The 25,109-nt window shown below is 39.6% G+C and overlaps 1 protein-coding gene across 1 annotated transcript in view; it reads left to right on the top strand.

Annotated features, from left to right (window-relative positions):
• wnk1b (WNK lysine deficient protein kinase 1b) overlaps nt 1-25,109 on the top strand; it is a 102,356-nt gene that overhangs the window by 48,346 nt on the left and 28,901 nt on the right. Inside the window, 13 exon segments of the mRNA XM_044186521.1 lie at nt 3,338-3,558; nt 4,447-4,604; nt 9,691-9,779; nt 10,524-10,663; nt 10,990-11,069; nt 11,316-11,588; nt 11,903-11,972; nt 12,623-12,726; nt 12,762-12,845; nt 15,279-15,584; nt 18,641-20,080; nt 22,659-22,751; nt 23,659-23,730. Coding sequence (XP_044042456.1) covers nt 3,338-3,558; nt 4,447-4,604; nt 9,691-9,779; nt 10,524-10,663; nt 10,990-11,069; nt 11,316-11,588; nt 11,903-11,972; nt 12,623-12,726; nt 12,762-12,845; nt 15,279-15,584; nt 18,641-20,080; nt 22,659-22,751; nt 23,659-23,730 — 3,130 coding nt within the window.

Here is a 25,109-nt window from a genome sequence, read left to right as displayed (position 1 = left end):
TAGAGGCCCCTTATCTACGTGTGTGTGTGTGTGTGTGTGTGTGTGTGTGTGTGTGTGAGAGAGATAGCGAGAGAGTCACAAAGTTATGTGTTTGTGCTGCTGCACATGTATATCTGTGTATAAATACTTGTTCTGTTCATGTATGTATGTGTACTGTATATGTACTGTTGACATATACTGTATATACATGTATATCTGCATATTTTTCTATGTATGTATTTAGGTATATGTGTTGAAAAGAGAGCATGGTTGAGCGATTGTGTGTGGGAGAAATGCTTTCTGCAGTGTCACTCCAGCATCGCATGCCACAGGGTTGAACTTTTCTGTCAACACTGTTCTGACTTCAGAAAGGGAGAGAAAGAAAGCAAAGGAGACAGGCGAGGGAGAGGAGGGCGGGTAAAGGGAAGGAAGGTACAGAGGGAGGAAGAGTAGAAGAGACTGCTATTTCTTAAGAGATACGTGAGGAGTAGAAATAAAAGTAAGAGATGGAGTGTGATGGAATGGGGGTGGATGAGGGAGAGGCTTTGAAAGGTTTTAGTATAAACACTTAAGTAAGGCAGATGTGCATTTTTGAAGTACGTTCACCTAAAAAGTCCCCAAAAGATTATTTTCATTCTGTTAACGTGTTCTGCGCCCTGAAGGCCCCCTATGAAAATATGTGCATTATGTGTAAAGATATTTTGGTCTAATAAATTCCTCCGTCTAACTTCTAAAGAAAAACAGCGAGAGCCTTTTGTAAGAGTCAAACTCATCATTTAAAGTCAGGAGAGACACTTCACTGTGAAATTAAGAAATTCATTAGGAGTTTTATTGTTAGAAATATTTAATTGTTGCATCTTAGATTTCTCCCAACTCATTATCTTCTATTTTGGATCAAATAGGAGAACAAACTTCTAGGTAAGCTCTAATAGTATCAACATTGCAAGGGCACTGCTGCATTAAAGTGAGATACCGTAAAACGTAGTTAAACCACTTTTTGATAACTTAATTGATAATGAAAATTGTTAGTTGCAGCTTTATTGTGGTCATACTCCCTGACCAACACTTCCAGTGGTGTGCTGGTTGGCAGCACCATTGTTGACTGTGATTTTGAATCAAGCTCACAGATTACTCAAGTAAAGTACAAGTACCTTAGATGGGTACTTAAGTACAGTACTTTATTAATGCACTCTCTTTTTACCACTGGATAATGAATGTAGTCTACTCTGGTAAAGACACAGGGTCACGACTAAAACACTGGAGCTTCTATCAGCAGTCTGTATCTGGGTCGAGGCGGACTGGTCTGTGATGCTGAGTCCAGAGTTGTCTGAACGGCTCCTTGTCAGTTAAGACAGATTTGCTGTTGCTGCATTGTTAGAGCAGCTGTTGACACTCAGGATCTGTGCGTAAGTGGAGTTGCGAGTGATGCTGGAGCCAGACTCACTGATGTTGCTCTGGGTTAGCTGTCTGGACCAGGAGGCCATCACTGGTGGAGTCAACAACATTCTTTGTAGGGTCAGTGTGCGGTTCAGTCAGCTGCCAGTTATTCACCAGGACCATGGGAAGATTAAGTTTGAGCTAAAATTTAAAGCTTGGACATTGAATGAATTGCAGTAAATAGATCAAGGATAAGATAGACATTTTGAGCTCTAAGGACCAAAGTGCTTTAACAAATAAAATCAAATTATTCTGCCTGCTGTGACGCAGTGAAATTAGCACATACCAGCGGAATCAAACAAATCAAATAGATGATGAGTCGTGGAACAGTTGATCGCCTTTGAATCCTCCTCATCGTCTGGATGATCAGAGGATGACTAAGGAGTACATCCTGCTTTGCCTGTCTGTTCTTCGCTCTGTACTTGAATTTAGCGGAAGAGCTGAGGAGAGAAAAGCAGACAAGTCTCCAGCTGACAATAGTAAATGGGAAACACTTTGCTTAGACATGCAAACATTGATTTTAAATGAGCTAATCAAGAGTGACAGTCAAATGCATTTTGAATGAGTTTTCAAAGCTTTTAAAGAGAAGTTTTGACAGAAGCCTTTTCATCCAATAACTGCATCTAATTTAATCAATAAAAATAGAAACTAGAAATTTCACACACAGTAAAATTCCTGTCCTGGTCTCCCTTTAATCCTGTGGGGTTTCCTCCAGTTTCTTCCCACATGACACATGACACACAAATCACCTGGACTGGAGACTCCAGATCACCCACAGGTGTGGATCTGTGTTAGCTCTGTGATGGCCTGGCCACCTGTCAAAGGGTTTCCGCCCAGTGTATGCTGGAATAGGTTCCACACTCTCATAACTCTGTACAGTGAAGTAGGTAAAGACCATGGATAACTCCCACTTGGAAACCACATTAAAAGTCACTGATGATGTGCATTATCATGGCTACTATTGTTTCATTAGAAGTTGCTAAAAAAGTGACATTTACATGAGGTTGTGGTAGGATATTTTTGCTTTATGTGGTATGAAAATGACTCAAATAAATGGTTTAAATAGTTAAATGACTGTTTAGATAGAATTGCCTTTTATAAGGCCAAATAGCCTAAATTAACAAATATCTAAAACCTGTTCTCAGTACCGCTGAATAAAGACAGAGCTCGTGAGTACTGGCTGTTCATTGGCTTTCCAATTGTCATTCTTGTTCTTTTGATTTAAGCTTAAGATACATATTTGTATCCAGATTAATATAGATGTCTGTTTTCAAGAGGTAAAGCAAGTTTAAATAATGTTAGTCTCAGTATTCCAGTGTTATTTGGCATACATGCAATGTCAGTCTCTAACCATGCAGATACCAGAATGTCTCTCAGTGACTGCCTGTCTTTTTTGTCTGTGTTTTTGTGCGCACATTCATGTTTGTGAGTATTTATGATATATCTCTTTAAGCTGGAATTGTCAGACAGTAATCCACTTTGGTTGTGTAAGCTTTCATCTGTAATTGAAGCATTATCTGTGTTTCCATCACTCTTATCCAGCTATTGTCTGCATCTCCATGCCTTGCTGTGGAATAATTGATTCCCCTATGGATGGTTTTCAGTATCTTGTAACAATAATACTGTAGAATACATTCAAAGCAGTTCAAAGTATCATCTGAGTGCCCCTCAACCTCAATGAAATGATGCTACATATGAGATATGAGATGCATAGTAGGGCAGCTTTGTTTTTTTTTTAGCTGGTGCTCTTTTACAGTGACTTTCAAAGAGAAAACTAGTTGGCAGTTGTTGTGTCGGACAAAGGCCACTTGAACAGGATACATGGCTGTTGAAAAGCTGCTGCTCTCTGTACATGTTGGCGCACTTAATCTTGCTTTGTTGAATGACATGCTATCTCATGTGCGATTTCTTTGTCCTGCAGCTACCTGAAGCGCTTCAAGGTGATGAAAATCAAGGTTCTGCGTTCGTGGTGCAGACAGATCCTCAAAGGCCTTCACTTCTTGCACACCAGAGCTCCGCCCATCATTCACAGAGACCTGAAATGCGACAACATCTTTATCACGGGGCCCACGGGCTCGGTGAAGATAGGGGACCTGGGTTTAGCCACGCTAAAGAGGGCTTCCTTTGCCAAGAGTGTCATAGGTAGGAAAAATGCATCTACACAGCCACTGAAGAAACAACCGTATCTTTTGCGTGCACACATACCTGTAGTCAGACTTAAAGTTGTATATCAGAATGAAATGTTTTTTTTAGATTCGTGAAGGTGGACTGAGATAATTTGTGAGTGTTTGCCATAACAATAACCTCTTTACACTTTCTCGTTCAAGCAAAGACATGAACACAGACACATTCTGTACCACTACACAAGCCTACTGTAGATTAATTTGACTGCTTCTAAAATATCTGGTTGTAAAAGCAAACCGCAGGTATTTGAAAAGTGAAATACACACCAGTCAGTCTCCTAGTAAGCTAGGATTAAGCTGTCTGCAGATGTGATGGCTACGCATACACACACACACCCACACGCCAAAGATACACCCCAAACACACACCCTGCGTATAATACACTTAAACTCAAGTGGAGTAAAGAGTGTCTGCTGTGCTCCATATAATAACTGCCGTTCAGTAGCTCAGTTGTATAGTTGACCACAGGTATTCTGGTATTCACACACATTCTCACACACATGTACATGAATGCGCATATTCTCATGCACTCGAGGTGAGAATGATGTGCTTTGTAAATCCCACAGCTGCTTTGTAGTAATTAGGCAGACCTCAAGTATTTGGACACTTGCAGAAATCCACGAACACACACACACAACAAGGCTAGTATATGGTACCAGTAAGTGAGTTTGTAATTAAAAATGTCTAGCGGTGTTTAGGGAATTTTTAAGATTTAAGAATTCTACTCACCAAAACCATTTTAGTACGTGTTACTTAACTGACTGAGCCAGTTTGTTTTTGAGTCCAATATGATCTAAATTCCCAGCACAGTGGAATAGCTAATTGTTTGTCCTCTCCTTTCCACCAGGAACCCCAGAGTTCATGGCTCCAGAGATGTATGAGGAGAAGTATGATGAATCGGTAGACGTCTACGCCTTCGGGATGTGTATGCTGGAGATGGCTACCTCAGAGTACCCCTACTCCGAATGTCAAAACGCTGCCCAGATCTACAGGCGGGTTACTAGTGTAAGTCTACATTTCCTGTACAGTATGGATTTTGAATACCTCAGCTGTGAATGATGGTAGTGACTGTGTAATGACGTTAATTAGTTGTATCTAACAGCCTTGTTTGTCTTTTTTGTTTCTAATCTCCATCCTCCTCCATCCGGCTGTCTCTGCCACTCCCTCCACACTTGTTTACTTCCTGTATTAATAGGTTTGGCATGAGCTGCAGGAGATCCAGTCATATGACTGCTCTGATTAGTCTCTTTTGCTTATTCTCCCTCCCTCCCCAACTCTCCCTCTTGCTCTGTTTTGCAAAAGTGAAAAGGGGGAAACAGTAGGTCTATGGGAAGACAGTTTATGGCTACATTTTTTTCTCAACCGCTGGAGAGCAATACCAGTCACATCAGGTCAAAACAAAAGTTACCTCAGAGAATGTCATTGTGTTGGCCTTGAGCCAGGCAGTTTGTTTTGGGCATTTTTGCCTTTATTTGATAATGACAGCTGCAGAGAGAGAGAGAGAGAGAGAGAGAGAGAGAGAGAGAGAATTTGAACCCGAATTTAACCTGAGATTGTTAGAGTTGTCTCTGAGTAAAGGATAGGAATAAGAGACATGTATGAGGAAAATGTCTTGAATAAAATCAAAAAATGAAATACAACACTGTTTACACTGGCTTGAAATTACGTAAATAAGTTTGCTAGGGGTCTGTCGCACACAGTGTCTTCTATTGAAAGTATTTGACAGACAGAAACACTCTTGCATCAATCATTCTAATTGAAATGCACCTAATTCACTTTTAGTTTTTGTAACATTTCCAACGTTTGTTAAATTTAGATAACAGTTGGCTGGAAACACTGGGGAAAAAATGAGACGAAGACGAAAACATAGACAGAGAGGACAACAGATGCAATCACAGGGTGTTTTAAGTTGAGTGCTGCTGAGGTCATCACCCCAACACACACACACACAAAGGCAGATGAGAGCTGTCTCCCTCCTTTCCTCAAGGAGCTGAGTTCAGCTTTGTTGAGGCTGACAGTGGTGGTTAATGGACCAGAGGAATTTACTAGAAATCTTTTCTTTCTCTCTCTCTCTATCCTTCTCTAGTCCCTCCATTATCGCTCTGTTCTCTCTGCATCTGTCTTAAAACATTTTTTATTTCAATTCAGTATAAGCTTTATCAGAGACATAGAATTGTTTTTTTTGTTGCCGAAGTGTCAGTGCAAATCAGAAAAGGTGCGCAAACATGTGGGCACATTTTTACTTATTTAGTTAAATGCAATTTCTGCAAAAAAAAAAAAAATTCAAACTAAGGGAGGATTAGCACCATTATCCCTAAATATTTGGCTAGTAATATTACAGACATGCAGTGCTGTTTATAGCTTGTGCATGAGTGCAACATCTCAGCTAAAACAAGGGCTTCTGTTACCTCGGGTGAAGTCTAACATTAAAATTGAATGGTAACTTTAGACACACACTGGCAGCCTTTAATATGTATACCAAAAATAAAAACTGATGTGTTCCATTTTCTATTTCACTTACAGTATTTTAGATAATAAATATATATATATATAGTCAGTCAAAGGCTGCAAGAGCAGTTTTGCGCATTGTTATTTATGTTTTGGGGTTACTATTATATGCTTTAATGTATATTCAGTTTCAGTTTAAATTTTCAGTTCAGTAATGGAATCATTTCAGTGCCCATCCATGCCATCTGACAGGCAAATTCAAATTGAAGGGATTTGGATTAAGATTGCCTCCCTGCCTCTAACCACCACTGTGCGCGAAAAGAACCAGTCCTCTCTCTGTCTCTCCTCTGTCATCTTTCTGTCTCCGAATCTCTCAATTTAATTAAAGAAGCTTCATGCGCAGAATAAATTCAGGCAGTATATTTCAATCCATATGTCCGTCTGTCCCTCTGTCCTTCTTGCCCCATCCTTTCCCTCCTCTCACTCACACAAAATTGAAATCACATCCCGAATTTGATCGAACCATATTTGATTATCTTCATGACCTCAGCATTTGGGTTCGCAACTCTGTTTATGTGTTTGAGTTATAACTTAACAGCAGTAATCTCATACACTGAAAGCAAGAGGGGTTTCTGCTCCTCAGATCGTTTTATTCATTCAGCAAAACATTTAGTCAAACAACCAACTTCAGTTGTCTGCATTTGTTATTGTCACACATGGCACACACATACGCACACAACCTTGTGACAGCCCCAGGGTGCCCCAGTCACCTGCTTCCTTTCATTTCACTGCCTAATCCATCCTTACAGCTTTCCACCCTCCATTTCTCCCTCTGTCAGTCCTCACAAAGTTAGAAACCTCAGTTAACCCCTGATGTGTTGAAACTGTAAATTTAGAAAAGAAAACCGTACATTTGAATTTAAATACAGTTTCACATAAACTCTGTAGTGTTATGATGTACACTGTGGCATATAACCAAATTTAGTCTTACTGCCCGTTTTCGCCAGCAGTTTATAATCGTAAATAACAGGTCACTGTTATGTACCTTTCAGGAAGTTTAGCAGTAACTTCTGCTTTTTTTTGTGTCTATTGTGCCATTTCTGGACATTGCCCTCGTATTTTCTTTTCACTTTTGTCATGTCTGTACTGATATCTGAGTTTGAATTTGCAGCATGATCTGTCAGTTGGACCCCAAAGAAACTGATGCTTAGCACAGTGGCTCCCAAATTGTTGGTTGGGTCCCTTTAAGGGGTTGCAGGAGGCAAAAATCGGAGGGGTCATTAGACAATAAACAGGACAGAAAAGCAGAAAAATAATTATTCTTTACAAAATTTAATTTATTTTTATTTTTTTCCCCAGATAAAACTGAGGACAACACAGACTTTGGTTGTCCAGGTCGTAGCTCATAGACCAATGGAACCGGTGACAAGGGGTCAACAGTAGACATTGCTTCATTTTAAGGGGCTGGGAGCCACTGGCCTAGCATGTGCAAGGAAGGGAAGATACAACTCCATAAACATTTTACCTTATATACAGTATATTTTTTCACATCAAAATGTCACTCTTGAAAATGTGCACCCTATTTAATTTTGATATACTTCACACAGGGTAGTACTTTATGGCACATCTTATAATACCTTGACATACAGTGTTGTTGACGTACTTCATGGAACATTCCTTACCTCCAGTCAGTCTCGTTAAAATGAAATCTTGCTTTCTCTGTCTGTCTCTCTCTCCTTCACCCTCCCTTCTTCTGTCAGACTTAATACCATTACTTCCTCCATCAGTCCTAACATTGTTTGGCCCTGGAATCTCAGAACGTGTGTGTGTATGTGTGTGTGTGAGAGAGGGGGGGTGGTGGTTATGTAATGGTGAACTGTGGGGTTACAGGAGAGAAACAGGCCAAGAAAGTAAAGAAAGACAGGAGGAAGGGAAGACAGGGCTGGAGGAAAATAGCCGAAGGTGGTGGTCAGGTTGAGATAAACAGTTTTTCTGTCTGTCTGGCAAGCAGTTTAGACTGAAAACTATTCCTATGACATCTGTCAGTCAAACAGGCCTCTAGTCTACTTGTCTTAGTACCTTCTAGGTAAGTTACTTACCTTTTATTTGATAAATCTTAAGCCTGTCCAACTGTCTGTCTGTCACTTGTAGTAACCTTTTTTTTTTTAAATCTCTTTTACTTTGGCTTACTCATGTTCTTCCTGCCTTTATAAACTGAAGTGTTTTGTGAGTTTTTTGTTTCTTCCAATCTGCACTCATCTTTGTGAGTTAGTTTGTACATTTGTGTTTGATGTATTATGTGTGATTTTAGGAAACGGATATCTGTTAATGAAATAATCAACAAGACATTCAAGTAATTATCTGTTTTTAATAACTGCATTTCAGATGATTGACCAAAAGTTTGTTGGCATATTATGCACTGTAGCATCCTCCATAACGGTGTTTGACAGATGGAGAGAATGTAGTAGTTTCTGGAGCGTGTAATTTTCTTTTGCTACCTTTTCATTTATTCAGGATTTAGCTTCAGCTCCCTTCTTACTTGTCTTTGCTTCAGTCTCTATTTTGTTCCTCCGTTAACAGTGTTTGAACGAATGGGCTGGTCATTAAGATGCCTTCTGGCGAGCTGTGTAGCTGAACTTCTGTTCAGTGTTGGGCTTCTGAATGGTGTATTTAAAACTTTGATAGGCCTTTAGAGATTCCTTGTTCTTAGTTATTTGTGTGCCAAAAAAAGGTCTATTACTATGACCATTTCCCTTTGTATCATCAAGCACTTGCTGTGTCATGCTGTACCATATGTTATCTTTTAACTGTTTTCTTTTGCTTCTTTTGCTGCCTTTTCCTAATATTAGGCCTCAGAAGTGCCTTTTCTTAGTGCCAAACTTCAGGATGGGTCCCTGCTGATGCTTTTTATTAGTGTTATCCATCGACATGGGCTCCAGTTGCCTTAATTGACTCTGAACAGCTGTAATTCATTCTTTATTCCTGAGAGGGTATCTGGGTTTATGTGGGCATTAACCCTGGACAGTCTCTCTCACTGTAGGACCTCTGTCTGTTAAATGTTTAACATTGTTATAGCAAAATGCTCTATTTGCAAGGCTGATCAATTTGAATTACAGAATGGGTATTTCACAGACAGTAGTTCAGTTTAATTTAATTAGTATTAGTTAATCCTCCAGTGTATATAATAGGGATTTGGCAGTTAAGTCTTTTGAAACTTTCCAATTTGTTTCATATTTCAGACTATTTCTTCATTTTGTTTGTCCTGTTTTCTGTTTTCCTGTTCTGAAGAATAATTATATGGTGCATTACATACAGATGCAAAACAAAAACAGAGATCTGTTTTCTGGAACAAAATGAAGTGGTTTAACATTAAGAGGCTCAGAGAATGAATGTACAGCACATGTATATACAGTATGTTTGTGTGTGTTAAAAGATGGCAGCCGAGGGTAAATCTCTCCTAAACATTAGTGAGAAAGAACACAAGTTTGTTTTAGTTTTCCCCAAACTCCAGCAAGTTTATCTACCCTTTTTTGTGTGTGTGTGTGTGTGTGTGTGAGAGAGAGAGAGAGAGAGAGAGAGATCAACTGCTTGTCTTTCTGTAGAAGGTTCCTCGTCTTCACTGCTCTTCTTTTTGTGTGTGCAGGGAGTGAAGCCTGGCAGTTTTGACAAGGTAGCCATTCCTGAAGTGAAGGAAATTATAGATTGCTGCATCAGAACAAACAAGGATGAGAGGTGAGACACACACCGCACGCACACACACACAGACTATCAAAGCCAAACCCGGAATTATTGATATTTAGTGACATCTTTGGATTTTCTTTTTATGTTATATGGACTCTTTTTCATAACTTTTATTCATATACTTCTATTTATAGACAACATTTGCATTCAATCTCTACTTTATTAAAATAAAACAGATCACAATATCACCACTATACCCAGAAATATTTGATGGCAAAATCACCCTTTTTCTAAATCCTGTTCTGATTCACAACTTCTTGGTCAGAAATAAGAAGTCCTCTCTCTGCCCAAGCTGTTGGTGTGCCAAAACATTCACCATACCCACTTGTCTACTGCTTTAGAAAGTTAACTAAAGTTAACTAAAGCTTCACGTCCTCCCTCTCCTTATTCTCCAAATTCCTTGGTCTCTGGGTGAAAAATAGTCATCTGATTAGTTGTCTGTCATCCAGGAACACTGATAGTTGGAACATTGGTAGTCATTTTTGTTTTTTTTTTGTTTTTTTCTTGTTTAAGAAGCATCAGAATGTCCCAGTCCACAAACTAAATGACTTAAAATATATGTGGAAGGCTGACTAAATGTAAACATGTCCCAACAGATAAATGAAATACTATGTCTGTCCTATTTGCTTATCAGAGATCAGCTCACACAGCATCGCTGGTCTTGAACAAATTGGTATCACGTACGAAGAAGTAAATCCTCCCTTACATAACTATTTTCCCCTCTCATTCCTATAGGTATGCTATAAAGATCCTGTTGAACCATGCATTCTTCCAGGAGGAAACGGGGGTCAGGGTTGAACTGGCAGAAGAGGATGATGGGGAAATGATTGCCATCAAACTCTGGCTCAGGATAGAAGACGTCAAGAAGCTCAAAGGCAAGGAATAATTAATTAATTAATTTATTTATTTATCTAATTAAAATCTTTTATATATGAAAGAAATTGTTATAGAAATATTTTTTATCATTCCTAAAGTCTTAGCCCTATTCTTAGCCATTGTAAAATAACCCATAAACACATACTTTTAACCATAATTTGCAAATATTACCGTGTTGCAGCTTTTCTTAGCTGCTCACAAATCACTATTTAGCTGTTGAAAAATCAAAGCACTTTTTTTTTCTTTTGGTAATTAACCATTAACATTATATTTCCCAAGAAAACAGGGGCAGCTGCCTGACCAGCCGTTTATAACTTGTTTGCAGGCAAATACAAAGACAATGAAGCCATCGAGTTCTCCTTTGACTTGAACAAGGACGTCCCTGAAGATGTGGCCCAGGAAATGGTATGTACAATGCAGGGGAGGAACGGATGAACGAGTGGTAAAAATGGTGGTACGAGTAGTGGGAGGAAGGGATGGATTTAGGCAAGAGAGAATAGACCGAAGGGAAGGATATTGGATAGAAAGAACTATATGGTAAGAAGTGACAGAAATGGAGGGACTGAGGTATGAAATGACAAATTGAAGGGTTGGAGTTTTTGGGTCTGTTTGTTAAAAAGAGTACCTGTGTGACTTCAACTAACTCCCCAGGTTGAGTCTGGCTATGTTGCTGAGGGTGACCATAAGACCATGGCCAAGGCTATCAAGGACCGCGTGTCTCTGATCCAGAGGAAGAGAGAACAGAGGCAGCTGGTACGAGAGGAACAGGAGAAGAGAAAACTGGAGAGTGAACAACAACAACAGCAACAGCAGCAGCAGCAGCAGCAGCAACAACAGCAGCAGCAGCAGCAGCAACAACAACAGCAACAGCAACAGCAACAGCAACAACAACAACAGCAGCAGCAGCAGCAAGAGACACTCAAAGTTAGCATAGTTTAATGTTTGTAAGCTCAAATAGTCGTTCATTTGTTAGTAAATCACTTTGTAAGTAAATTTGTACCTTTCTGTAACATTGATTGGCTGTTGGAACAACAGACTGATCAGGAGTAAATAAGGATGTTTTATAAGGTTGAGTTCGTAAGAAAACGTACCCAAGTTTTCTTTGTAGAATCTTGTATTCGAATGTGGACTCGTGTACTGGTGGGAGCGCTTAACTTGCCTAACTTAAAAATGTGAGGTTTTTCTGTTTTGTTACTTTTTCTTTGGTTTGATCCTAGCTTGTGTTTGTTCGTCTGCAGGCAGAGGCAGAGGAGACTGAAGTGGAGCAACAGCAGCTTCACTATCAGCAGACCGGCATCTCACACACATGTAAGACAAACTACAAATATAAGATGTAGTCGATATAGTAGAACCCTACTTATGTTTTAAAAAAGCATATTCATATATTAAGCATCTGTAATGTATGATTTAAAATTACTATGAGACATAATGGTTACAAAAACATGTGACACATTAATGCATACATCTAATAAAGCATTTGTTGGTCAGACACCCATCATCATCATCATGAGCCAAGATTCCAGTATCACATTGTCAGTCTTCCTGTAAACCAGGGGCAGCCATTGTTGAGTTACCTTTCAAATGTGGCACACAATTTACAGTCATCCGATTGTAAACTGAAAGCGCACTGGAGCTATTAATTCTTCCTTCCTGTAATTGTATGCCATTGAAGTTGTTCATAAGTTGTCGTGCCCTTTATAAACAACTTGTGTGCTCCCCTGTGGTCCATTCATTTTTTTTCCAAACCAGCAGAAATATTACTTATATACAGTATATATGGAGTGCAAAAAACGATTATTCCCATGTCAAAGTACGTTTTTGTAAATAATTACTTGATTGTGAGCTTCTGTTCAAGTCATGACTTTAAGATGGAATTTATTGGGCTGTAGAGATGAAGTGGAATTAGGAGATATCTGATCTGATCTATTAACACCTCTCTTTCTGTCTCTCTCTCTCAGCTGAAGGAGGTTTAGACAGCGGCCAGGGTTCTTCAGTTTTCTCCTCAGACTGCCCCCACCTGGGTCAGCTGACCATGTCCTACAGCTGCCCCCCCTCCACCCAGCCCCTTCCCAGCCCCAATCCACCTACCCCTCCAACCAGCCCCCTTCCCAGCCCCAAACCCCCTACCCCTCTGCTACCCCGCAGCAGCACCCAGGCTACGCCCAGCCGCCGCAGCCAATGGTGAGTGGTGATGTCATCCAAATTAGACAATTCCGCATGTATAGGATTCACTTGCACTTATGAGGGCTAGGTCATGTTTAACACATCTGAGCAGCGCTATGCTCACAGGTGTGCTGAAAATGACTCGTCAGTTTGAAGTGAGCACTGCGTTGTGTTTTGGAATGGGAGTGTGTTGGAATGATGTTTGCAGTGTTTGTGAGTAGGCTGGGAATTGCAGGTATGTGTTGAACTAAATACACAAGAGCGTGTTGTTAATGTTTTTTTATTTGGAGATGATCACCTCTGACCTGAAGAAGAGGAGTACTAGAAGGTATTTGATTTTTTTCTTGCCCACTGAGGCTGTAACTTACAGTATCGCACATAGAGAAAGCAACACGTTTACCAAACACAACACAATGTGTTTGTCTATGTTTCTGAAATATTGACTGACAATCAGTCAGTTAATAACACAATCTGATATTTATTCTGTTTGTCAGTGAGCTAAGTAGCCGGTCTATTCTCAGCCAGTTAGTTGGCCAGCAGACCAGTAACCCAGGTAGTCAGTCAGCCACTTACTTTCATAGTATGCCAGCTTAACCATTCATTTTCTGTTGTATTTCATCTTAGAAATCTGTAAGTCACACTCTCTTCAGCCTACTAGATGTCATGCATCCCTCTTTTCCCCAGTCCTGCCATTTTATCAACCAGACATCTCTTTCTTTCTCCTTTCCCTCAATCCTTCATTATTCTGTACATTCAAATCTAAAATTTTTTGTAATGCTCCCTCATCTACGCATCTACTTGATGCATATGCTTATTAAGTTGCTATTCTTTTTGTTACAGTTGTTATGTTGTATATTCCTTTGTTTTCATATTTTAACCTCCATGCGTTTTACTTTGCTCATGCAGAAGCATCATATTCAGGACAGAATACCCAACAAGTTGGAAAAAAATGCAAAACATTGTAAACTAAGATACTTGATAGTTTTTTACTTTTATATTTACTATTTATAGAATATTGTAGTTTTGTTCATGTGTTCTGTATATTATTTTAATTAGGTGTCAGGGTAGTGATGTAATTATCTATATATCGATATATTTGAAGATGAAACTTCACACTTCATTGTTTATTCACATTACAGACATTAATTTGACACATATTTGTCCAAAACAAGTTACGATAACTGCATTCAGACTCATAGGAATAAGAGCTAGGTGTCATCAAAAGTGCGATTCTCCCGAACAGACAGCTAAACGTTCAGTGCTACAGTACAATTGTTGAAAGATTTTTTTTCTTTATAAATTAGAAGTATGCAGCCTTTGTTCATTTGCCGTCTATTCAATCGTATTGAATACTGATGTATTGTGTATCTTCACAATGTAGACTGAGCATGGTTTCTCTCTTAAGGCCCAGAATTTTAATTGAGCTTCCTTTACTCATGTAATGTTTGCTGAGCATACTTGCTGTTTTAGCCATAATCCTCAATTGTTGACCTTTTAGCAGCCTTACGGCAGCAGGGCACCTTCTAAGTACTTAATGGAGAGGCAAGCATTTCTTGTCAGCCTAGACTTTTCCATCTGCTGACCTTTTGGCTACAAATGTTGTTTTCTGACCAGTTTTCCAGCCTACACTGACTGATTTATTTTCCACTAGATGGTCATTCAGTTTGTACGCTGATTGATTGAATAATTTAATGATGGTTCTGGCTTATTTTTAGGTCTGTCTTTTGAAGTAACGTAACATTTCTTAATAGGCTTATTTCCTCATCAAATTCTTGGAACCAACACACTCTGTGTAGACAAACAGACTTACTGACAGACTAATGTAATTGAATATCTTGAATAATCATGCTCTCCTTTTATGTAATATTGGGTTTATTCCTTTTTTATTTTGTTTTAAATTTGCGTTCAGTTTCTTTTGTCATTGTTCAGTTTCAGTCAGTCTTTCATTTTTCTTTACTGCATTTGTTCATAAGTCAATTTAGATTTCTTTGTGTTATTGTGCTATTTGTGTTGTTATACATTCTTAACAGTATGATACACAACATGTAAAGGTTTTGCTCTATATAGAAATTTGCTGTTGGAAAAAACTGAAACGGTTACTCCTACAAAGTCACTGGTACAATGATCTTCCCTTTACAGATTGAGTTTTTCTCCAAATCCTTTAATAATTTAGGAGCTGTAATCTTGCTTGTTGATTTACTAAATTCTAATTTTGGAAGTTTTTTTTTTATGTAAAGCTAACTTTAATATCACTATTTATTTAGTAACTTTTTTCATCAGATAATTTATTTTGTTTTGTTTATTCTTAACCTAATCTACATGTGTCCTGTGGGTTTGTTTTAATTTTTCTGCTGTTTTCTATGTTTAGGTCATTTTTTTGTGTTTTAATTTCTTTGTGTTTGTTTTTCATGTTGGTCCCACGCTCTTCCACCACCCCTCCCCGGCCTACAGCCTGCGTTCCGCCGTCATCGAAGTCGTAGCATGTCTGTTTGCGTCCCCCCCTCCTCCCACTCCTTTTCCCATGCTCTTCCGCCCCTGACCATTCCTCCAAAGCAGCCCTCCACCCCTCCTCCAGACCTGTCCTCCTCATCCTCCTACACCACCACCTCCCCCTGCATGCCTCTCGCAACTAAGAGGGACACATTTGCTGGGCGCCTCTCTAAGGCCCTGGAGACAGTCCTACCCCTTCACTCTGCCTCCTCTTTGCCCAGGGCCAGGCAGCGGAGGGCCAGCCTACCTGCCCTGTTCTCCACCCCTGTAGGTTCACAATCTTAATCCCCAGGGGCCACAGTGGTGGTGAGAACCAGTGTGGAAGGGAGAGAGAGAGAAATATTGGCCACACAGGTGTCTGAAAGTAAATATAATTGCTAAAACATGTCATTGTGTATGGAAAATCTCGGTACAAAGTCAGTGTACTGTAGAAATACTAGTAATTTGTTCTGAACACAGCGAATGAACAGCTTGTATTATTCATGCTGATGCAGCACAGTTTTTTGTCACGGCTTTGTACAACTATGTAGAGCCAAACGAGAAATACATAAACAAAACATTTTTATGTTTTGCTAATTAATTGAAAGTGCAAAATGATATCCACAGTGGCACAGAAAACAATCTTGAATTAGTTTTATACCACTGCAGCCTTCCCAGCCTGCTTTACTGAATATTAATTTGTATACAGTATCTGTCCACTTCATAGTTAACATATTGATAAAATCTTCTTTAATGAGAGCTAAGCTAACTATGTAGCAAGGAGATTGAAATTGTGTCTGCTGAGACAATACTGTATGTTGGCTTGAAATCTAATCGAAGTCAGTAGAAAAATGCTGCATCTATATTCTAAATTTAAGGCATTGTAAGTGGCACCTTTATCTTGAGTAAGTAGATTAGTATGACCTCAGTGCTTGTTCAAACTTAGTTTGCTTTCAGACACTGCTGTGAGTCTTTTATTCTACCTATCCACCTCTCTTTAATTCTCTCTTTCCCCCTCTATTAGACAACCATCTGTTCATATTAAATAGAGATTGACTGGCTTGAGCTATAGTACAAATGTCTAATATCATGTGCATCTGCCATCGGGAAAACTGTTCATTTGACAGACAAAATTATTAAGTGGTGATTTTTATGAAATGGCTTTATGGGGTAGTACACTGATTTTTGTGACAACATTTTTCCTTTCTGTACTAAAGTTACAGAAGCTAAACTGGGCCTTCTCATTTAAGGTATTTTTGGACATTGTATGTCCTTATTAGACAGCTGACAGTAGAGAGATGACAAGAAATGAGAGATGACTGGAAATAAAAGGAGAGCGAGATGGCAAATGACATGCAATTAAGGTTGCGGCTCATGGTTGACATCCTAACCTAGGCCACCATTATCTATATACTAGGTCAAAGTGATGTAAACTCACTTGAATTGATCATTTATATTTTCATATATCTCACTGTTTTTCACATGTTCTTTATATCTTAATTTGAAGTTGCAAGTTGCTACTACTTCATTAGAAGCTCAACATTTTGCAGCTCTGACAGTTTTCCTGAGTGCAGATTCATCTGGATATTATTGAGCTTAAATTCAGCATTTGGCCTTCCTTCTCTTTGTATTTACTACCCCACTATGTACTTTTACTGTCATGTCATTGGGTTGTCTGCTTGTCTTTGTGTTGTACCAGTCTGTCATTTGAAGCCTGTACTACGAAGCAGGATTTGGGGTTAGTGAGGTTACTTCAGGTTTAACCCTGGGTTTTCAGGGTTAAGACGGTGGTTCACCTCTTACCGGGCCACATCACCATGGTAACTTATGTTGTACACCTATCCTGCTCCGGAGCAGGTTATGTTCGAGATCAGGAACAGATCAAGGCATATAAAAGCACTGCCTACTGACCAATCAGTTCTCTCGGAAAATGGCATCACCATTTGTAAAAGATCCATGAATGTATTAATAAGATATAAGTTCTAATAAAACATCAATGAGAAGATCCCGTGGAGCTTGGTGCGCAGATCGTGAGAGGGTCTCTTAGGAGGGCAAGAGTGTTCAGAGACTGGCAATGCCCTTTGGCTTACCCTGACTATTTTTATATGAGAGATTCTCTTTGGAGCAACTGACTTATCTGTGTCAGCTTCTTAAGCCTTATGTTGCCAGTGCGACACGTTGGAGTTGTGCGCTTACAGTCCTGCAGACTGTATGCATTGCCTTGCGTTACTTTGCTACGGATAGGCTACTTTTATGTATGTTGTGGGTGATGCGGAGAACCTGAGCATTGTGCTTTTGTATATCGATATCATCCTACAACAGAGACTGATTGAAGCACTAAATCCTTGTTGCACTTATAAGATATGAATATAAGCCTACTTACCGCTTTGGATTATGTTATATTTATTTATTTTTTGCTCCCAAGCCCGTTTCACACCGCCAGGGTCAGCAATTTTTTGCCAGCTGTCCTTCCTGCATTTGGCAGCTGCAACTGTGTTCCTTTTAGCCTGGATTATGTGTTTCAATTCTTCATATTTCTCTAATATTATAGGTTGCTCTTCATTTGTAAAATATGCCGCTCTGCTGCCAGTAGACTTGTCCATGTTTGCGATTGGTCATATGCTGCAAACACCGCTCTTTTTATGTGAATGCGCATGGCTAGATTGGGAAAACCTGGGTTGACTTACCTAGTTGTTGTACTATACTTATCAACCGGTAAATCCACTTTGTACTTATTTTAGCTTTATTATTTATATCCAATTTTTTATTTAATTGAACTTAGCTGTATTATAGTGTGTTATATTTTGATTTGCACATCTCTTATTTCTTACTAGAAATAATTGTCTCATTGCTGACTTATTTTATTATTATTTCTATTTCTATTCTATTAGTACTTCCTATTCCTGTGTGCATTGACATGATAGTGAGCAGCTGTAACGAAAGAGTTTCCCCTCGGGGATCAATAAAGTATTTCTGATTCTGATTGTTAACCACTGTTGTGTGAGTGCTTAGCATGATTGTGGTTGTTAGGGTTAGTGAAGCCAGATATCCTGGGTATGTTGAACTTGCTTCGTAGTACAGGCCTCTGGTCTGTCTGCCTGTTTTACTGCTCACTTCATCTCATCACTCCTTTTTACAGCCGTTAGGATTATTCTGTCCTGTTTTAGCCACAAATTCTCTCTCTACACTATAAAAAAATATGTCCCTTTTTTCTCTTGGTATTGTCTTGAAATGTCTTGATGCTCTTTAATACACAATTTTCTCCATTTCATTTGGGCCTTTGCTGTGGTTCTCTCTCATTCTCTAAGTCTCATTCTTAAATCCATTGTATCTCATTGTCGCAGCAGCATTCAATGCCACATCACTACAGTGGAGGAGGAGGAGGAGGAGGAGGAGGAGGAGCAGGAGGGAGCATCCCCCTCTCAACTTTCCCAGACCCCACTACTATTTTCTTCCCCTCCATCCCTGAGCGCCCCATTTCCTTCTCGCCTCCTCCCACTGGGCCTCCTAAGGCCTACAACACCCAGAGACGCAAGAGCACGTCCATTCTCGAGGCACATACCCGACACTTCCAGCCTGCCTACACTCGCTATGGGAGCAGCCTGCATCCCTTTTCAGGGATGGAGGGAGTTGAGACCCCCTCTCTCTTCATGGTAAATCCCGGTTTTGCAGCAGCTGCTCAAAGACTTGGTGTTGGGGAGCCGCTGCATCTCCCAGGACAATCTGACCCAAGTTTGTATGGCTATAAAGACATGAGAGCAGAGCATGAGGAAGCAGTGAGGAGATTAAGTCTAAATCAAGCTGCCTTATTGGACCATTATGAAGCAATGGCATATGGAGGATACCCAATGACTGCACACCAGCTTGGCCACTTGGGTTTCCATCAGCAGAGGCAAGCTGCAGCTGCTAGTTTGGGTTTTGATCCTGTTCCGCCACCTCAACCAGGGTTCTTACACCCACACATCATGCAAAGAATGAGTGCACACAGCCCAATCCCTTCACCCCTACCTCCCATGAGTGTGTCCACTGGTGGCTCTGTTTCTTCTTCATCATCTGATGGATGCTATGCTCCGACACAGCATGCTTCCCCTTCTGCTTTCCCTATTTCTGCACCTCCGGTAATGACTGATGTTCCACCACCAACTGGAAGTGTGTTTGAGTTCCATTTAGCTGCAGCCGCTGCTGCAGCTGCTGCTGGAGACCCAAGCCTCCTGGCATCCAGACTTTACTGGGCCCGAAGGAGCTCCATGGACCTCCCTCTAGAGGACAACACTGGAACAGGATCAGGTGGTTCAGGCACGTACAGCCGTCTCCAGCCGGTGACAGAAGAGCTGTACACATATGTCAGTCCCGAGCTCCCCTTACCTCCAGGAAGTCTTCTTCTTCACCATACAGGTTTAACCACAAAAGATAGAAGCCCAGAACCTTCTAGTGACTCTTTGGCCTCCTCTGACGCCGGGGAGTTCCAGTCACCTCCTCCCCCACCTCTCCTCCCTTCATTCGACTCCTCAGCTGCTCAGTCCATCCCTCACTCATCCTCCGCTGCGCTCTACGATTCATCCGGCGGGGTGTTTCCCATAGATCCCCAGGGACATCCACCCTCCATGCAGAGCTTTCTCCCTCCTACTCCATCCTCTGAGCTCCAGCTTGGGGGAGCATCATCATCTCAGCTGGAGTCTCTGATCCAGAGTGCCTGGGCCCGGCATGGTGGGGTGGTACCGGCCCAACCCGATATGACATATCATGAGTCATTGCTGGCCATGCAGGCCGCTAACACCACTCTGGTACTTAATTTAGACCTTAAAAACACCCCTAGACCCCTGGGTCAATTACTAGTTGCAAATAAATAAAGTTGCTTTTTTAGAAAAGATCCACAACCAGCTGTTGATATATCGTAATTTCCATATTATGGCATTCTATGTTCTTTCTTTCTTGTTTGACTGCAAATTGTCAACATCTCATAGACTGAGAATTTCAGATATATTCTCATAGACCTCTTCCATTGTGAAGGCAATTAATACATTAATTTTTCACGATCTTGTGCCCATGAGGTCATTTGCCTATAATTGTAAAACATATTGTTTAGAGCAGATAAATAGAAAATAATGTTATCCATTAAGTAAAGTGAATCATTCTATGAAAAGCAGCTGAATTAACTCACAGTAGTAATTTGACCCAGAGGCTGTTATACCAATCCCTGTTTTTTTTTTTTGTTTTTTTTGTTTGTTTTTTTTTTGTTTTTTTACCCTACCGACCCAGGAGCCCCAGCTGATGCTTGTCATCATGTAGTCTTTGGTTGTGATTTTTAATCCCCTCCAGTCATATCAACACTACAGAGTGAGTCTCATGGTCTGCCTTCAAAATGTTTCTCACATTGTATATTCCCTGACAATGTTTTGAATTTGTCAAAAAATGTTAGTCAGGAACACAGCTTTAGTCAGCACTTCTTCAGTAGCACATCTGGGTACAACCAAAACCAGAAACATTGGATTTCAAGTACAGCATAAGAGTCAGTATTGTTAGTCAAGTAATAATTATTAAAAGCAACATTCAGAAGGTAGTCTTTGAGACAAACTCAGGTGTACAAGCTTTATACGCAAACAGTCTAAGCCCCCTTCCTTTCTGTGTTTATGTTGTGTATTTGATTTATTTGTCAGTAAGTAATATTTTGTCTGTATGTTCATATATGAATGTATATGAGAAATGTGTGTTTGTGGGGGTATACTGTATGTATACTTGGTATGGTAGATTTTTTTGCTCGTACAAATCCAAAGTCCATTCGGTGCTAAGACAACATTAATTACCTTGAATGGTGAGCATCGTATATGTAAAAACTTTAAAACATCGCTATATATTCTAGACACCTGCACATTGAATAGTATGTTATGAATCTAAGAAAATCACTGAAGTATGATAAAGCTGAGAGACTTTGCTGATTTGTATGGACAAACACACAGAAACATACAACAAAACCAAGGGGGCTTAGACAAACCGAGCAATGTAACCATGCAGATAGGCATTTCATTTGTATATTTTAGATTCTTTCTGCTGTTTTGTGTTGTAATTTCTAAAGATCTTGGCTTTAAGTCAGTTCTTTATTATAGCATATTGCATATTGCATTCCCAGACTGGAAATCAGCTTCCTACACAAGGTTCAAAGGTCACAGTTCAAAATCATTAAACCCTTAGAATGCTGATATTATCCGTGTCACCTTTACTTTCTTCATTGTTTACTCTGAACCACTAATGATCACCGGTCTTTCTTCTCATTTCTTCAGTCTTTGTTATCTGACATTACCTCTGTTTTTCTTTCATGTCATTTATCAAGTTTTTCCTATCTTTCTATACATTTTATTTATTAGATATCTGTGCTGTGAAATTCTTTATCATATTTACGTGACTCCCTATGATGTTAGAAAAAGGTAGGTAGCAGTGTGTCTGGTGCAACATACTTGTGTAAGCTCCCACCACACGTTGTGAGGATGGGCTTCATGACAAGTAGAAAGTTGTAAACAGCCTTCTAAGGGTTCAGTCAATAAAACGGTCATACTTGTTTATATGCTGCTGTCCTGTAGTGCTGTAGGTTATTTGAAGAATACAGGAAGGAAAGATACATTGGCTTGATGCTCACTAGAAATGTACCAAGATGGAAAATCAAATATGCGAATAACTCCAAAGTTTGACTTGACTGAAAATAGAAAGAAAACCTGGAACATTTCAAACCAGTCAGACTTTCTTTAAGGACTCTTTTGAAAATCATTATCAGAGTTTTCCCCCTTTTGGTTTTACTTTAACACCATCATCAGGAGCAAGAGATGATGCCTTTGTTAGGATGTTTTAAGAAAAACAGCAGTGAGTTGTTAAATTTAAGTTCATTAATGAATTCAGTTTAGTGTTTTGTGTCAGTATTCCAGCTTCTACTCTGTGCTTCATTGACTTTTTATCACTACCAATCACTTAGGGTCTGACCTGCATGTAAAAGAAACCCTGTACTTACACCCTGCCTAACCCCAGTACTGTGCCTGTACTGTTGTACATGCTACACTACAAGCTGTGTATATGTGTATGTGCATACAGTAGTGTTAACGTATAGATCGATGTGCATACATGGTGTCTATGTGCATATGTGCATACACAAGAAGAAAATCTACACTAAAAACTGATCGCTGGCGAACAGCAGAAGTACCTTGTGTTTGCACTCATGTACAGTTTCTGGTCTACAAGCTACAAACATGTTCTGATTATTTCTTGATTTTCTCTCCCTCTGCCAATCCCTCGATTTCTCATCTCTGTCCTCCATCCTTTTATATCCTACAACATCGCATCTCTTCCTCTCTGTCCATCTTTCTGTCTGTTGCTCAGCAGCAGGTTCAGGCACCCACCCCCCAGCCCTCTCCAGGACCCCCTCTGGTCCCTGCCACCACCCAGCCAGCTCCTCCTGGGACCTCCCAACAGGTAAGACAACTGGAAAAACGACTGAAGCAACCTGAAAATGGAAGTCACTTTCAAACATCCAAACTTTTTCCCCTTCTCTCCTCTCATTTCATTGCTTGTGTCACACTTTTAATACCACATCCCCTTGATGTCCAAACCCCATAAAGATAAAACAAAACAAAAAACCTCCACCCTATTTTTGTGCTTATACACTAACAACTCGTATGTCGTCTTTCTCTTTGAAGTTGTTGCCTTTGCTTCAAGGTAACCACTCCCACAGAGCTGGCACTTTGCCTGCAGTAAAACTACAGTCTTTCTGAAGAACTGTGTTTGCCCCCAGCACAAATCACTGCTATGAACTAATTGCAGCTCTAAACTGATTTGAATGAGCATGAAATTGGATGTTAATCGAGATCAAATGTTAGTCAGATTTTTTTTTTTTTTTATGTTTTGGTATTTGAACTAGCAAAACAGCCATTCCTCTATAATTACACTCAACCATGTTTAAGAATTGTATTCAAAACCTTAATATTGCATTTACATTTTACAAAAGATTTTCTTTTGCTAATTGTCATTTTATAAGAGTGCGGTCACGTGATTAATATCTTATTTTGGAACTTATTATTTATTGGTTAACAACTCAGGAAAATAACAATAAAGGGCATAATATATAACTGAATTTAATGAGATAAAATAGATTTTTTTCCAGTTGGCATTTTCCATATAATTTTGGTTTCTCAAAACTGGGATTTGAGTTTATCCAGGTTATTATAAGCATTGACATGACTGGCAACTGCACTAGCTTAAAAAAGTATCAAACCTAAAAAGGATATTGGTGTGCATGTAAATGTTACATTTCTATATTTAGTAATATTCTCTCTTCTTTCTGCTCCTTTGTTTCTTTCTCTCCCTCCGTCTCTCTTTCCAGGTTTCTTCCAGTCAGTGTAGTACATCAGTTCAGAGCCCCACACACACATCTCTGCCGCAGGCGTCTGCACAGGTATGTAAAGAAGCACCACTTATTGAAATATATATGCAAGACAATACTTAGAAACCCATTCCTAATGCACACAAGCTGACACTGCTTCTTTGCAGACAGGTGCTGGATTTAATTCAAGATTGTCATACGTCTGCACAAGTGTGCAATTATGCACACTTGAACATTTGCACACACATGCTAAAATCTAAGCTGAAGCCAGTCTAATAAAACACAACTGACTCATTAAAGTCTTCATGGATACACCTCAGGGTTAGTTTAAGTTCCAAACAACTCTGTTAGTGTGGTTTTCCCATACACACTACAGTAGAGACACAGATACAGAGGCACCCAGAGACAAACATAGGCATACACTGACATTTACACACACAGTGAGCTAATAAGCTCCACATTCAGTGGAAATGTAGCAAAGCTCTTTACATAAAATTTTTAAATGTACAGCTAAATTTACACATGGATGTTCAACTTTTCTGTAGAAGGATCCATGGGAAGTATCAATATCAAATGGCTAGAGTACATTATATGGTGTGCATGTGCCACTCAGAGGTCATTTGATTAGACATTTCTTTGACCTTTCAATTCAGTTATCTACCCAGTCGACTAACTCTCAGACTGTATTATTTACTCAGCTAATCAGTCATATATTAAATATGTCATGTTGTTGGTAAACAATCCAGTTTTTAAATTTTATATTCAATGTCATTCTTGGTCTATGTATTATTATTATTACATGTTTTGCTAGTCTTGAATTGCTACTTTTTTCACTGTAAACTCTTCTTTGTCAGCTCAATTTGTTTCTTCTATTTTTCTTCCCATTCTCTGTCTCTCTCATCGGCATGCTGCCTGTGTTTATCACCGGGTTTGTTTTTATGTGTGTTTATACATGCTTACTTGTGCTCGTTTGTTTGATCATATGTTTATGGTTTTTGCAAAAAAAAAAAAAATGGATGTGTGTGTTTGTGTGTGTTTAGTTTTGTGACCTCACTCCGTCTCCCAGTATAGAACATCTCTATCTTCTGTACCAAGCAGCTCAGTTTGCTCTGGTTCAGGTACTATTATGTATGGCAGTGTATGTGGACATACTGTACATAGGTCTGTGTATCCTTATGTATAAGTGTGTTTGTATGTGTGCATCTTAGCAAGTAATTGTGTATCTACGTGACTTGGTTGGTGGATCTGTTTGACATCCCTCTTGTTTTTGTGCTTTTTGGATATTGCTGTGTCTTTTGTTGATGCCTATCATTAGCAGTTCTCCTGTGTTCACCCCAGACGCTCCTACTAACCATCTGATTAAAAGCATGGATCACAAATACATTAACACATTTTTAGGAAATGAAGATGTGTAATATTTCCTGGATCAGAACTTATCATCAGTAAAAGGT

Source organism: Siniperca chuatsi, linkage group LG23 (genome assembly GCF_020085105.1).
Source record: "Siniperca chuatsi isolate FFG_IHB_CAS linkage group LG23, ASM2008510v1, whole genome shotgun sequence".
Lineage (NCBI taxonomy): Eukaryota > Metazoa > Chordata > Actinopteri > Centrarchiformes > Sinipercidae > Siniperca > Siniperca chuatsi.
This window is presented reverse-complemented; position numbering and strand designations above follow the sequence as displayed.